This window comes from Geospiza fortis, unplaced genomic scaffold (assembly GCF_000277835.1).
Source record: "Geospiza fortis unplaced genomic scaffold, GeoFor_1.0 scaffold11, whole genome shotgun sequence".
NCBI lineage: Eukaryota > Metazoa > Chordata > Aves > Passeriformes > Thraupidae > Geospiza > Geospiza fortis.
Genome location: NW_005054304.1, coordinates 15,515,486 through 15,531,132, shown reverse-complemented (window position 1 = coordinate 15,531,132; position 15,647 = coordinate 15,515,486). Strand labels below are relative to the sequence as shown.

At 41.3% G+C, this 15,647-nt stretch overlaps 2 protein-coding genes and 1 long non-coding RNA gene across 3 annotated transcripts in view; 1 reads left to right on the top strand and 2 right to left on the bottom strand.

The window, feature by feature from the left end:
- Nucleotides 1–2,495, top strand: part of NFKB1 (nuclear factor kappa B subunit 1) — a 46,316-nt gene extending 43,821 nt beyond the window's left edge. The window contains exon 23 of the mRNA XM_005418181.2: nt 1,613–2,495. Coding sequence (XP_005418238.1) covers nt 1,613–1,800 — 188 coding nt within the window. The 3' untranslated portion in view covers nt 1,801–2,495. The remainder of the gene's footprint in view (nt 1–1,612) is intronic.
- LOC115949520 lies at nt 223–5,511 on the bottom strand. The gene is made up of 3 exons (XR_004082968.1): nt 4,318–5,511; nt 2,992–3,078; nt 223–1,208 (listed from the first exon to the last, which is right to left on the bottom strand). It is a non-coding gene; the product is annotated as an uncharacterized LOC115949520 (long non-coding RNA).
- Nucleotides 5,512–7,601: 2,090 nt separating this feature from the next.
- Nucleotides 7,602–15,647, bottom strand: part of MANBA (mannosidase beta) — a 45,329-nt gene continuing 37,283 nt past the window's right edge. The window contains exons 15-17 of the mRNA XM_005418255.3: nt 12,116–12,258; nt 10,139–10,396; nt 7,602–7,936 (exon numbers count right to left, since the gene is read on the bottom strand). Coding sequence (XP_005418312.2) covers nt 7,712–7,936; nt 10,139–10,396; nt 12,116–12,258 — 626 coding nt within the window. The 3' untranslated portion in view covers nt 7,602–7,711. The remainder of the gene's footprint in view (nt 7,937–10,138; nt 10,397–12,115; nt 12,259–15,647) is intronic.

Below are 15,647 nucleotides of genomic sequence, written 5' to 3'. Positions count from 1 at the left end.
AGCTTTATTTAAGATTTTTTTTTCAGTTTTCCCTCCCCACTCTATCTAGGACTGTTAGGATTGCACACCTTGCACACACTGCTTCACCTGCTTACTGGTTTCAGAAATATTTTACTGCAGTGTGACCCCTGTCATCATAGATATCTGCTAGACATAGAAAGGAGAGGAAAAATTAACCACTTGAATCAGCATGCCTGCATCACAGTATTTATTCTACTGCTGCCCTTTGCTAAAACCAGACGCCTGCCATTTGTTAATGGTAATGCCTTGGATGTACTGGGAATATAGGCAATTATCTCCTAGGTGTGCACAAGGACCATTAGCTTTTGACTTTCCCCTCCCGCACAGCTGGATAAACAAAAATGTTTTGGGCTCCTAAACTTTTTGGCAAGACTTCAGTATTAAATTTATCCTTCCACAATGTGCAGCACTCCAAAATGGCCCAGTGTCCTGTAGGCAAAGAAACTGGAGATGGCTTAGGTTACGCAGGACCTCAAGGAGTCCTGCTGGCCAACTATCTGTTTAGAGCAGGGCCAGTGGAACATGACATGAGGTTGCCCATGTTGTGTCCAGTTGAGTTCTGAGCACCTTCAATGACAGAGGGTCTACAGTGGTTTTGGGAAGGGAACTCTACTAAGAGATTGTGAGAAGTTTGCTATCAGAGCTGTTCAGTCATTGCCTGGCCAGGTTTAGTAACAAAAATGTTTGTTTTTCCTCTTCAAACACTGGTAGTGCTGCCTGTAGCCAAATGTGGAAACTTACACCCTGTGTAAAAACGTTGTAGGTATTTCTGGTAAGAAAAAGGAAACACCACAGTCACTCCATTCCAATCTAACAGTGCCAGTTTATTCTCTATAGAAAACTGGTCAGTCATGGAATAAACCTTCACACCCACCCAAAAATATGCTTGTACATATACTGCCCCTTTAGATTCATCTTGAAGGGAAGAAAGGTTCTGCTCCCTCTGCAACGTGGAGGGCATCACATAATTTATTTTAAGATATTTGTTTAGAAGAACAAGACTGAACTCTTAAGGTACCACCACTGTTTTAGTCACACTGATCCCACATCGTACCTTCAGTTTCAGCTCTTACAGTCAGGCACTCCTTCTGTGGATCCTGCACAGGTGATGGATGCTACTGACTTGTTCCTATTTTGGTGTCACTTACTAGATGAAAGCTCTTCAAGTGTTTGTCTCAAAAAGAAATCTGTAAGTTGAAACATGAATTAGAACTTTTAGGAGCCTCATCCTGGAGTTGTTCACTTGCACAGAGTGTGACTGAGAACCAGAGAACCTTTTGCCCTGTGATCACCACAGTTGGGCAGAATCCTGACCCAACTGCAGTGACAGCATTAGTGTCAGTAGAGCCCCAGGCTTCTCACCCCATCCAACCTCCAACTGTAAGCTGATCTCTGCCATCAGTACATCAGATCACGTGCTTGGGTGGCTTGGAAACATTCAGCACAGCTTTTCCTATTACAATACCTCATGTTAGACCTATTTTCCTATTGAAGAGCTTAACCCTGTTGGTTTAAATGCCTTAAGCTTTTCTCAAAGCAGCCTTGCTCAAGCCACAAAAATGATGATGTTTCCCTTTTCTCTGTCTCTCAGGTGAGCTCTACAATAGCAGATTCCAAGACCCTGAAAGTGTGTGTGACAGTGGTGTGGAGACCTCCTTCCGCAAGCTGAGCTTCACCTACTCAGACTCTCTGAGCAGCAAGTCCTCACTAACACTTGGCAAAATGGCCCTGGGCTATGGACATCAAAGTTCAGGGCAAAGCAATTACATAGCTGACTAGTGATCTTCAGCTGGCAATATGCAGTTACAGGAACAAATGGGACATTTCAAATTACATCAGTGTCATCCTGGCCAGGGGGAAGGGAACTCACAACCAAAAGTGCACTGGAAGAATCTCACCTGAACCCGAATAAATGGAAACTCCAGCATGTGACTCCTAGCCACTGCTTCCTTCCTCAAGTACATTTAATTGTGTTCATTTACAAGCCATTTACAACAACCAGGGCTCCACTGCTGCATTAATACACAGGTCTGGATGCTGTCAAAGACTGACTGAGCTTCCCTGCTCTGTGAGGATTTTCTTTTACAGATGAAAAAGAAGTTGTTAATGCATAATACAAACTTACTAAAGAGGTTAAGCACAGGAGCAATCAGAGGATACAGTTTCTAGCTGCTCTTTTCATAATTTTTGCAGCACAGTTGCATGCAAACAGCTTATAAAATAGCTGGCAAAGAAAAATCATTACTTTAATCACAACAGTGAAAACTTGGCGAAAAAAGAGAATCCTAAAAGAATCTTGTATATTTCAAATAATGTATTTAAACTTAACTTTGGTACCTCTCATTAAAAATTTTCTCAAGTTCGGCATTTTCCTACTTGTAAATAGGTTTTTTTTGTATCTGTTCCTTTTTGGAAAAGCGTGCTTTTTAAATGCTTATTTTTATTTTACTTTTATAATAAAACCCAAAAATTAATGCTCCTGTCTGTGCCTGCTGTGATTTTTACATTACTTTTCAAGTAGAGGTATTGAAGATTTAGCATCTCCATTTTAGGCATCGATACAAGATCATGCTGATTTCCAAGCACTAAAATGAAAGGTTGCAAGCCACCTGTCTTAAGCCTAAAGTATCTTTTATGGAGGGAGAGCAGGACCATCAGCTACTGCTGAGCAGCTGTACTTTGAGATTAAGGCCTCTTCCTTGTTTTAGTTCTCATTATTATGGCAGCAGAGAATCATTTATACTGAAGCCAACTATTTAGTGTCTCAGCAAATTTCTGATGAGACAGCTCTCCTTTGGGCTATCTAAAATCTCCTGTAGTAACTGTGCTCATGAGCAGTGTTTCTTTTTGTCTGACATCAATTCTGAGATGGTGAGTGTCCTGTTTTTGATGTTGGCCCAACTAAACAGAACAGGCATCAGAGTTTATGATAAAAAAAAACAGGAGGGGCACTGTACCGCTGTCACTTACCTCTAGCCAACTTCTGTGGCACAAAGAAGGAGTGTTGACAGGGTGGTTCTTGGCTCAGCTCAGTCTTCAGTAACCTGGGTGTCACTCCTGAGAAAATGAATCAAAATAAACCTTGAAACTGGTTATGTTTAGAGTGGCAGTTGCTGTAATGAATTAAATGATGAGTGATGAAAAAAAACTTGTGAATTAATTTTATAGTAATTACTGAGAATGTTAATTACTTCCAGAGAAGAGGAATAAACATGCCATTCTTTCTTTCAGTTCTTGTATGTATAATCATCCAGGCAGTGTCTAAGGCATATAGATTTTTGTTCAATTAATGTACCTCTCCAGCGTTCTCTTTGTATTCCAGCTCTAATAGATAAAGGCAAAGGTTCTTATATTCCAGGAGTGGAGGGGTTTTTTGCGCCCCAGGAGAGCTGCTGTTCAAGTAAAACACACCTTCTGCTTCCAAAGAATTTCCAGCATGGGGGCTGGCAGAGATTTTTTCTGAGGTTTCTACAATGCTGCAGGTCACCAGGGCACCCTGGCTGTTATGCACACCTTTTAGCTTTAGTTCTGACCACCTCTGCTTTTAAACCACCAGTAGACATCTGGATCTGTATTTCCTTAAAGCACTTTGTGACCAGATGTTGCATAATAGCTGTTTATCGGGTTAGTGATCATGCACAGCAGGTCCCCTTGGCCCTTTGGCCCTGTGTTTGGAAGTGCTTTAAATGGCAGCCTGGCAGCTTCTCAGTTTCAGTGTATTTAATAAAAAAGACTTTAATATTTTTTGGTTTTTTCCCCTTTGTTTAGAGATAGAAAAATACTACTGAGCATGTCTGTCTACACCTGGCTTATAGAGAGAAACCTCCAAACAATCTGTATGTGCAGTGGAATAGAGCTCACTCTGTTATTCTGCTACTCTGCTGCAGTAATAAACATCAGAAACTTGTGGAAAGGAGCAAAAGTTGTGACAACTGATCTCTTCAGATCTTCTCTACATTTGATATGAAATGAATGATTCAGAAAGTTAAACTGCCCTTGATTTGAGATTGGCTGCTACAGCTGTACATTTCCTGGCATCATCTTGGCATGTATGTACAAACTTGGAAATCACTGGAAGCTCTAGGCAGCATTCTGAGATTCTGTGGACTGCAGGAAGGATAAGAATCTTCCCTACATGTAGTGGTGTATGAACTGTCTTGTCTCCCTTGCCTGGAAAGTAAAATGCTTCTTTCATGCATTTAAGAAAAAAGAGCCAGAGTCTCTCCTTGCTTCCCCCCAGTAAAATGACGGGAATGGTGGTGCCCATTTGCTAGCTCATGGTCAATATTCACCCACCATCCACAGCTTCTGGTGTTTCTGGATGATCATGCCTTGAAATAAAGCAGTTCTAGAGTAATGGCCAATGGTCAGTCCAAACTTTTGCTGGCTTCAAAAGATTCCTACAGCAAAAGACAACATAAGTTAATTACCAAGGAGTTATTTCCTCCTTTCAACATCACGAAACAGCCTGATGTCCACTTAGAGCCAGGCTGGAGTATGTTTTTCCAAGGCTGCAGAGGTTTCCCACGGCCTCATTTAAACCAAACTACTATAGAATTTTTTAGCCATCCAGTCACCCTTGCCATATGCACAATGCAGAAGAGCACCAGCTCAGGTATTATAGGTCTCTACTGACTGACTACTACTTACAGAGATGGCCTTTTTTCATTTAAGTTTTAGTTTTCCGCACTAACTGAATGACTTTGGGGCTTTTGCTTTGCTAGCTTGTAACATCTGACTGGAAAGCAAGGTTATGTAAACACAACTCTTGGATTGAAACCTGTCCTAAAAACTTCAAACCATGAATTCCTGGTACCCTAAGTGGGTAAGAAACAAAACTGATTCTGACAATAAAAAGGCTGGCTTGTAAGCTTCAAACCCCAGCTCTCCTGTACTGAAAAAAAAAACTCATTGGCCCATCTCTCTGCTCCTGACACTGGTTCAAGTTAATGAAAAGGTCTCTGCTACACATTTCCAAAACCAAAAGGGAACTAACTAACAGAAGTAAAAGTACTGAGAAAGATGTGCTTCTAAGGCAGACTATTTGGCCGGACCACAAAGTATGCAAACAGCAGGTAACAAGAAACACTAACAGAGAACTATGAACACTTACTTAGAGAGTAATTTTTAGATGCTTCTTTCCTGGAGAAAATGCAGACAGAACTTGAAAAAGCTTCCAAGGACATGCTCCAGTAAACTGGAGCAAAATAAGTCTTCCTTGTGTGGCAGGAAGCACAAACAGGTGCCCTCCAAAGCTCAAAACAGCCTCTGCAAGCCCAGAATGTGTTCACAGCTAAATCCCAGCCAGAGAATGGTTTTAGGACAACAGATTAGCCAACACCATACAGTGTTCTTTCCAAACCTGCTCTCAAGTTCTGTTCTGGTTGGGCATTTGTCATGGCTGTGGGGCACTCTGGCTGCTGCTTTTGACATCATTGGAGAACAGCCCAGAGGGGCCCAGGAGCAAACAAAGGCCATGAGCACAAGAGAATTCCCTGGTCCTTAACAAAACATTGCAAGGAAGCACCCTGAAGGAACACTGACAGGGCCAGTCCGCTCTGCTGCTGCCACCAATAATGTAATGACACTGAGGATAAGCATCACAGCTACCAAATGCTGTCCTAAGGCTCCGGCTGCCAAACCCCCATCAGACAGAACTGGCAATACAGGTTACAGCTGCTGCAGCTGTAACAACACTCAGCTGGCAAGATGGATGTGTTGATAGGAGCGCAAGGTACCAGTGCTGCCTTCCTATCTCTGCCCAGATCTGAGACAAAGGCAGAACAATGTAACCAATATAGCACAGGATGCCACTGCCAAAGTACCGATGGTTAACCAAAGCACACCTTACAGCCACTGCTGCACAGTGAGAGAACAGTTTCTATAAACACACACCTACTACAACATCAGGAAACCAAAAGAACATATTGAGGATATTAAAACAATAATGGAAGTCAACCTTCCCCTTTAAATTCTGGTTTGAGTTCAAGCATTTGGCTTAAGCAATTGCTAATCTTTCATAATGGCACCTAGTGCTGAATTAAAGATTTTCATTGAGAAACAATGGACCTACCCCTTAGGGAGCTCCTGACCTTAAAAACAGCAATAATTTTTAAAATTGCCCAAACTTTGCTATTTCAATCTGGTAACAGCAGAAAGCAACAGGGGAAAAAAATAATAGAATGCTGTTATGTATAACTGTGCTGGTAGACTTTATTTGCATAACCACTTCATCACTTAATTATCATGTACCACATCATTTCTTTCAAGATTTTGCCTAAAAATTGTGACAGGCTAGACGAGGTCACAGTTATCCAAATTAATTAATGAATGGGTTTTGCTTCTAGCAATCCAAATATTTTTCTACATATCTCAAACTTCACTCATATGCTGAGATCAACAAATATCACTGACCTCCAGATAGGTCTCTTGATTGTCTCTAAACAAGTGATTCCTCCAAAGTTTTATTTATTTAACACTATTAAGTGCTATTTTGAAATTCTATCTAGATGTTGCTGGAAGAGACATTTCTCCATCAATGTAAAAGAAAAACATCAACAGACTTGCCCTCTTCCTAATACAACACAGCAGTACATATTAATCATATTTTCTCCACATTTTTTCTTTCTTACCTTATGTTGACTTTACTGCTGCTTTGATGCCACCTTGATTCCAGGACACCAAAAAAACTGAAGGATTTTTCTGGTATTGTTGGCCCATGATACCTCAGAACAGCTTTTTAATTTCCTTTGTCAGCGCCTGCATTTGTTAAGTTTTACTCATGATTGTCATTTTCCCTATCTATTTTACAAAATCTATTCACATTGGCACATACACATCCATATTTTGATTGTTTTCATGTTTTCTTTTAACTAGGACTTGTTTTGAACCAGATGCAACTGTAGTTACTTGTTTTGGTGACCCAATAACGCATTTGTAGGAAACTCTCATTAATCATTTCCCTTTCATCTAGAAGTTCTCCCTCTCTCTCAGGAGCATGCCAGTTTTGGTTAACACCAAAGCATCAACATGCTCATTAAAACTGTGATCACAACTCAAACTGAGTCTGAGTTCTCCAGTGGAACATACAGCTGCTCCCCCCACACGTGCCCCAGACCCCCCACACCACCAGTGAGTAATGCCCACCTGCTGCTTCTACAACAGCGATGGACATCAGCGGCAGCAGAGCTCCTTCAAACTCCACCTACTGCAATGCCGACTCTGCTTTGCAAGAAAATTAATATTTGCTTGGATGGACAGAGAACCCTTATGGAACCCCAGCAAGATCCCAGCTGCATTCCAAACCACGGCTGACAGACAAGCCAAATGTTTAGCAACCTGCCCATGGAGTGGCTCAGTGGCCTATTGGAGGCAGTCCCAGCTTCACTCCCTTATCCTTCTCCCTTGCTCCCAGCATACACCTTGCTGTTATCCTAAACTGAATTTCCACTTACAGCATAGTGAAACTAGAAAAAAATATGGATGTTTTTTCAATACACCACATATATTATATGTAAGCTTTGCTGTTGGTATCTATACAATGAACCAGCAGTTAAAATTCACAAGACAAGAAGACAGTATGTTCTTCAGCCAGCTCAAAGTGCATGTCACTTCAGAGCTTCAAGCAAATTCTTCTAATTTTTATTTTTCCTCCTGTATCACTCTTTATCTAGAACAAAATGAAGTATTCTCAGACAACATCCAGTAGAGAGGTCAAGATTAGTGAATTTTCTAGCTCTTCAACACTAGTAGGTGCCCAAGGATAAAACACAACTGTTTTCTTCTTTTCAGTCATAAGGAAACCATTATCACTAAATCTGCCTTTTATACTCCCTACATCCAGAGTAACAAAAGGAGCAATTGCAGTGGTCTGAAGCACAAATATATAAATGTCATCTTGCTGGGACACAGAGGCCTGAAAGAGAAATAAAAAATATGTATTATTAAAAAAATACATGTTAAAGAAGACCCCAGTTACACCCAAACTGGGAAAGACCAGCACACCAGTAAAACAGGCTGAACAATCACATCTCATCAAAAGTGGTATTCTTCATATCTAAGAACCATGTAAAAACTGCAAATGCTACTAGAGCCTTCCTACAGAATACTACAGACTGGAAAAATGCCAAGAAGTATTATCACTTTGCCATCTTCTTATGAGAATAACTGAATGAATGGTAATCTGAGTTCCACACAGTACTGGTATCCTGTACTTGCTGCAGTGAGAGAGATTTGTCCTTTCACCAACACTTCACTCAACTTATCAGTTCACATCTGCTAAAAGAGCTCGCCTTTCAATTATATACATAACAGAAATACACAGAAGAGAAAGATGGTAAAAATCCCAGTAAGACAGAAAGACATCTCATCTTAATGCATCATGGCAGAGCAGCACTTATATTTAATTTAGTTGTATATTAAAAAAAATTGTAAAATGTAAGGTCAAGGTATAATGTTTTGTATTAAGTTCTATCAGTACTTAAATCTCAGAGAGACCCTAAATCCCAGCCAGGATACATTTTCATACAGCGCTCCCCATTCACCACAATGAAAGATTATGTTACATAACTTTCAAAAACCAGTTACCACCTATAAAAAGAGGATAAATTACAGTCAGTACAGGCATCATGTTCTGCTTACAAGAAAAGCAATGATATTCATTTTTAAGAAAAAGCATACATCCTCTACACATTCTGTTTCCTGAAGAAATACTAATGCTTTTGATGCTTTTTAAAAGCAATGCTAGGAACTGTAGCTCTTGGATTAGCAATGTATTTGAAAGCCTAGTGAGTTTATTAGTAACTAAGTATAGACATACCAGCTTCTCCCAACACAGTCATTTTTTTTAATCACAGCTGCATTTCTTAAAATGACCACTTTGCATCTATCCTTGCTAGCTATCCTTATTAGTTAGTATTGCAAAGACAACACCTTTACAAGATAAAGGAATTAAATTTCCCAAAAATGCTTCAGTTGCAGAGCTTTTCTTATCGATGATATCATCCATAAACCAAAAAAACCAAACCAAAATAAACAAAAAACCTCCCCACAGCATGACTCAGACTGCAGATTGTACCACCAGATGAAAAAAAAAATTAGAACAGGTTGATTTCTTTTCTTTGTATACTCAGGAGGCAGGCTGTGCTGTCGTGAAAGAGATAAGAAGAGAAAATCTGGCCCATTTTCTTTTTGTAAAGCAATTATGCTGGTCCAGATTCAAAGAGATTAGACCTCTATTCCCCCCTTGTTCAGTTTAGCACTAAAGAGCAAAGCTGCAGTTTGAAAGCCAAATGCGAGAACACAAAGGTCCCCATCCTGCCCATCTGATGATTAGGAATTTTCCAATAAGCCGTACATGCTAAGAAGTGAGGTTTAATAAAACATGTGTGCACACACACATGCAAACTCTCTATATATACAGCAAGCTTGCTAGGAGCAGAAGAAATCTAAGAAAAAGCAGCAAATTGACTAAATGACAATGTTATACAACACTAATGGGTTTTTTGCATGTTTAGGAGACTGACACACTTGCCAGCTATTAAGAATAATCACTATTATGCAAATCAGAACCCTTACTGGAGGGCAGGGATTTAAAAGAGGAGGAAAGGAGCATGCAATACTGCAATGTTGCGTGTTAGCAATGTTCCACTCATCTGAGAGTGTGAGCACCTCCAGAGGAAATACTGCAGACAATAATGCACTCCACACTCAACTGAACTAGGATCACCCCATCCTGACATACAGCGCTGTCTGCAAGCCAGAACACTTGTCATGATGCTATCTGCTGTCTAGGGACAAAAAGAAAGAAAGGAGCAATGCTGCAAGGGGGAAGACAATCTAAACAAATGAAAGGGAGATATCATTCTTTAAAACAAAACAAAGCCCAGACAAAAAACCATGAACAAACAAACAACCCCCCCCCCCAGCAGTCTTATTTGGATACACACATAGTGACATCAGAAAAAAATCTGATTTTGAACCCAACCTGGAAGCCAGAATAGCAACAACCAAGGAGAAAGAACATTTAGTGGAATCAGACACTGCACAGCCAGCGAACAACCCAAACCAGCAGGATTAGCAAAACCAAATACAGTAATTTAGCATGATTGATGCTTACACTAAGCTGGGTCTTCTCTAATCCCACAGCATCCTTGAGTGATGAAAGGAAGTAATGATTCCTAGGACTCTGGAGCCCATCTTCTCCCACAAGACAGAAAGTAATAACACAGCTTTCCCTGGTACAATTTCTGCATCTTCCCAGAAGGTCACAGATGGACTCCTTGTAGATGGGGACAGCACTCTGCGCTTTAACAGTCACACCTTCTTTGGCAAGGGTGCATACGGGCTCCAAAGAGCTCCAGGCGTGCACTGCGACCTATCAAGCGCATTGAGAGAGCACAAAGATCAGAAGAAAGGCTACACCTGTGAAAACAATGCAGCATCCTAGATTTCAGATTGCTCATTACAATAGATGTTTTTCTGACAGCAGCAGCTGATTTCCACCTAGCGAGAAACTACACAATAGATATAGCATAAAAATAAGATCATTCTAAAATCCTAACAAGAGGTCCATTTCAAACAGTCTGGAGCTGCTCTTGATCTGCAAAGACTTTTTTGTTTTCTCCAGGCTCCTTGAGAGGAAGAGATTGCCAATTCCTACCAAGGGAGTGCTGGAAATGGAATTATTGAGTGACTAATTTGTTGACTCTTTTTCCTCCCTTCCTGGGTTAAAAAAAACTCAGAGGATTTTCTTGAGATTGCTCAGCTTTATCTGATGTAACCAACTGGGTATGCTAGAGTTTCTGCTTAATCACTCTTAAACAGAAACAAGCTCCATCATCTTAAAAGGGATTATGAAGGGTATATTAATACAGCAAAATACATTCCCAGACATCTTCCATGCATTATGAATACACCCTTTTTAAAAGGGCATAATTTGGAAATTAAGTACTTAATGAGAATTAAAACATTCTGTTTCATAAATTTTCAGTTATTTTTTGCCTTAACAGGAGTGTGCAGTCAGGAATAGATCTTAACTCTTGAAAGGAGTTAAGTTCCAAATCTTCTTGAAGTGCAATATACAGTATTCATCAGAACTATTCTACTGCCAACACTTCTCTGATGCTATCAGAAAATCTGAATTTATGTCTGTTAGAATAACTCAGACCAGAAATGAACAATTTCATTAAGTGCAGTCCTACTCCAAGAACTGACTATCCAGAAATTGCAACCATTTTCTGTAGCATATTTACTCCATATAAGCAACCTTATAAATCTGAAAATGCATGGAAGCCCACCAGACAGAGCAATGATCTAGGAGCTGACATACTCACACTACTAGTGAGTCATTCGAGGTCTCAAGGTCTGTTTTCCCATCCTTCACAGTGTTTTCACATGGGACACACTTTATGTTAGGTGTTATATCTCATAGTGGAAAATGGTCCCTAAATTCATCTGGGGTCTGGCTGCCATATGATTAATAGCAACAAAATGTAACAAGCTGAAAAGGAAAACTCTTGTCTACAAGAAAAAACAGCAGTCCAAATACTGCCTTAAAATCCCATCAGTTTCTACAGCATTATCAGAAAACAGTTAAGGCATCAATTGCAAAGTGGTGACATGCATAGGTGACCTTCCAATTAAAGATGTGCTGTTCGTATTTCGGAAGACAATCCAGTCCTTTTTCACAAAGCTGTATAGTTTGAGTACTGGTAAGCAATGGTACAATCCCATTTCCCCCCTCTACTTAATCAGGTTATCTAGTTCTAACACCCAGGGAAGGGTTTTGTTAAGTAGTGAGGTACCATTTTTCACAATTTGTTCTATTTAACATCAATCCCTTTAAGATTTCAACAGAATAGTTCATTTCAGCCTTATACCTACAGGCTATAAGCAAAGCAATTCCTTCTTCTGTGAAGCACTACACACTACTTTAACAAAGAATAGTGTTGCCCCTAAGATTAAAGACTAGAGTTGCATCTCACAGTGTTTGAGCATGGCCTTTCTGAAGCTTGTCTGTACAAAGACGCGCTCGTTTCAGCTTCTCACATTTTTGTAGGAGGCACACAAGAGTGGTGAGGTAGGTGCCACTTACCCTTAAAGTCATCTTGTGGTCCTCATGAAGATCTGAGACAGCATAAATGTGCAACATCCCTTTGTCTTCATAGGCCACAGGCAGCAGTGGTGCAAAGAAGTTCTGAGCAAAATAATGGAGCAGTTTCCACTTACCACCATACTCTAAAAAGGGTTAAAAAGAATAAAGATTGAAACTGAATCCAAGATTGCCTTGTCACACATTCCCTGTATGTGCTTTCTGGTCCTGCTATTGGCAATGCAACATCCCCCTCCATCCTTTTTCATCTCTATCAAGTGCAAAGAATGACTGAAGGTACTCTTGCTTCGTTCCAGGCAAGGCTCTGCCCTGGAAAAGATCTGATGCTCTTTCAAGCATTGAGCTTTCCCAAAAGTTTACATTTTTCTCTGTCTCTGTCCTATCACTGCTACACTGTCATTCAGTTAAAGAAAGCCTCGAACACAAGTGACAAAGCTGACACAGCATATCCCACATAAACCAAGCAGCTGGAGCATCTGTGCTGTTGAGAATCCAGACAAACACACTGGCATCGCCACAGACTATCACTACTATAAAAAGAGGCAAGGCACTTATACAAAGTGCTCTCTTCCCTTTTTTCAGCCCTCCTTTCAGTTCCTCCTTAGACGACATCAGTAACAATAAAGACAAAAATAAGTTCCCAAACCAGAGACAACTGTGAGCTTGGCAAAACAAATTTGCCAGGATCTAGAGATACCACCTTCTCCATGGGAATTAGTATTCATGACAGACACATGACAAACAGTTCACACTGCTTCTTTAATGGAAAGCTGTACCTCATTACTTTTAATACTTTAAAAATCTGCCATTAAACTGGAAAAGCCATCAAACTCTGCATCCTCTCCAAAAAAGCACTTTTGTTTTCTTGCTTTGCAACACTGCCATGTAACCATTTTGAAAGAGAAGCTGCATCCATTTCTTCCTCTATTAACATTCCATCTAGTACCCACTATCTGCATTTTAAGTTTGTCCTTGCTCAACCATTATCCAGTCACTGAAATGGCACTAAAAAGAAGTAGCAAGTCAGCTGCACTATCTCACAAGGAAAGAAAAGTTAAATACAGGTTTCATTCTTGTTTCTGGCTCGTTACTTTATACAACAAGTTTAAAGCTGATGTATGTTTTATGATGTATGAAGAATATTTTCAGCGAGATGTGTTTGTTGTAACTCTTAGTAATCACTCTCTTAGTTTTGGTTCTTGTACAAAGCTCTTAGCACTTTCAAACATCTCCTAATTAAAGACTTTTCCAGCATAGTCTTTAAAGTGTTGCTGTGGCTTTCCCAGGGGGACTTGAACATGCTTTGTCTGCACTCCACACAGACATGAATGAACTTTGTGAAGAATAAGTGCATTAGCTCCAGTTTAGCACCTTACACATCACCTTGTTCTCAGCAAGTTCACAGCCAGCTAGCTTGGAAAACAACAACAGAAGCTCATATCTGCCTGGAAAATCCACACAAGATTGAACTGTGCTATGAGATCAGTCTGATGCCAGCAAAAACACCACTGGCATTCAAGTTAATTGCACTGAAGCAAACCAAAGAGATAAGGCTGGAGGAAAACCTCAGGCGAAGCAGCTGCCCTTCTTCAAAACAGACAGTCAATAAACTGAACATACTCAGTATTATTGTTGCTTCTCAGTATAGAACTGTAGAACCATTTATTAAGGAAAAGATCTCTAGGATCAAATTCAACTGTTCACCTGCCAAGTGCACCACTAAACTAGGTCCCCTAAGTTCCCATGCCACACCTGTACATCTTCTAAACACCTCTAGGGATGGCGATTTCACCACTTCCCTGGGCAGCATGCTCCAATGTTTGACAACACCTTCAGTGAAGAATTTTTTCCTAAGATCCAATTTAAACCTGCACTGGCACACCTTGATGCCATTTCCTGTTATCCTGTCACTTGTTAATGAAGAAAAGGGGTCGACCCCCACCTTGCTATGACCTCAATTCAGGTAGCTGGAGAGATCAATAAGGGGTGTGCGGGGGTGTGTGTGTTCGTGCGTCCCAGCCTCCTTTCCTCCAGGCTAAATAAACACCCTCAGCTCCCTCAGCTGCTTTCCACAAGCCTTGTGCTCCAAACCCTTCCCCTGCTCCACTGCCCTTCTCTGGACATGCTCCAGCACCTCAAGGCCATTCTTGTAGTGAGGGGCACAGAAATGAACACAGCATCTGAGGTGCAGCCTCAACAGTGACAAGTACAGGGGGACAAATCCCTTCCCTACTCTTTCTGGCCACAGACACAGGCCAGGATGCCCTTGGCCTTCCTGGCCACCTGGGCACACGCTGGCTCACGTTCAGCTGCTCTCCATCAGCACCCCTGGGTCCTTTTCCACTGGGCAGCTTCCCAGCCACTCTGTCCCTGCCTGTGGCACTGCCTGGGGTTGCTGTGACCCAAGTGCAGGACTCGGCACTTGGCCTTGTTGAACCTCATAAAACTGGCCTCAGCCCATCAATCCAGCCTGTCCAGATCTTCCTGCAGAGCCCTACTGCCACTCCCACCCAGCTAGGTGTTGATTGCAAACTGGCTGCAGGAGCACTTGAACCCCTTGTTTAGATCCTTGATAAAGACATTAAGCAGAGCTGGCTCCAGTACTGAGCCCTGGGAAATCCCAGTAGCGACCTGCACACGGCTGGGTGTGAATCCATTCACCACTACACTCGGCCTGGCCCTCCAGCCAGTTTGTTTTCATGGTGAACAGTGCACCCATCCATATTATGAGCAGCCACTTTCTCCAGGAGAATGTTGTGGGAAATGGCATTAAGGCTTTGCTAAAGTCTAGGCAAACTTTAGCAAAGCCTCTCCTCTCCTCCTCCACCAACTGCATCCGCTTGCCATAGAAGGAGATCGGGTTGGTCAAGCAGGACCTGCCTTTAAAAACTTGCGCTGGCTGGGTCTGAGCCCCGGTGATATGAACAAAGGCATGTTCTGGCACTCCAAGGACACTTCCTGACAGAAAACACTGGTGGTTTAAAGAACAAAAGTACCAAAATTAGGGAGTGCTAACAAATTACTCTTCAGTCATTAAACGTGAGAAGATGGGAGATTCAGACTGGGGATGGATTATCTGAAACAGAGCAAGCAGGGGGACAGTATCTGATCCAACAAACAAAAGCTATGGGCCTTGTATGAGAAATGGGCAGGGAGAGTCTGGGAGAGATTGAAATCTCTAAAGCCCTCAGGACTGCTACAAGACTTCCTGGAATTACAACTGTCAATTAATTAAATTGCCAATGCAATAGACGTTGCTAACGGCAGAATCCAGGCAAAGCCCACCACAAGCTTAGACAAATTACCCAGCATGGTCTGAGGTTTCAGTGCCTGTTGACTTGAATTTTTTTCCTGAGCTAAATTCACATAATGAAAATCTAGGCTTCAGCTGTCTTATATATGGAAATGAAAAATGCAATTAATGTAGAGCAGTTTCTGCTACTTAGTGTCATATAAAATCCTGTTTCTTTTTGAATGGGTCCTTCTCTCGATCTCTGCTGTGCCTTGATTCCAG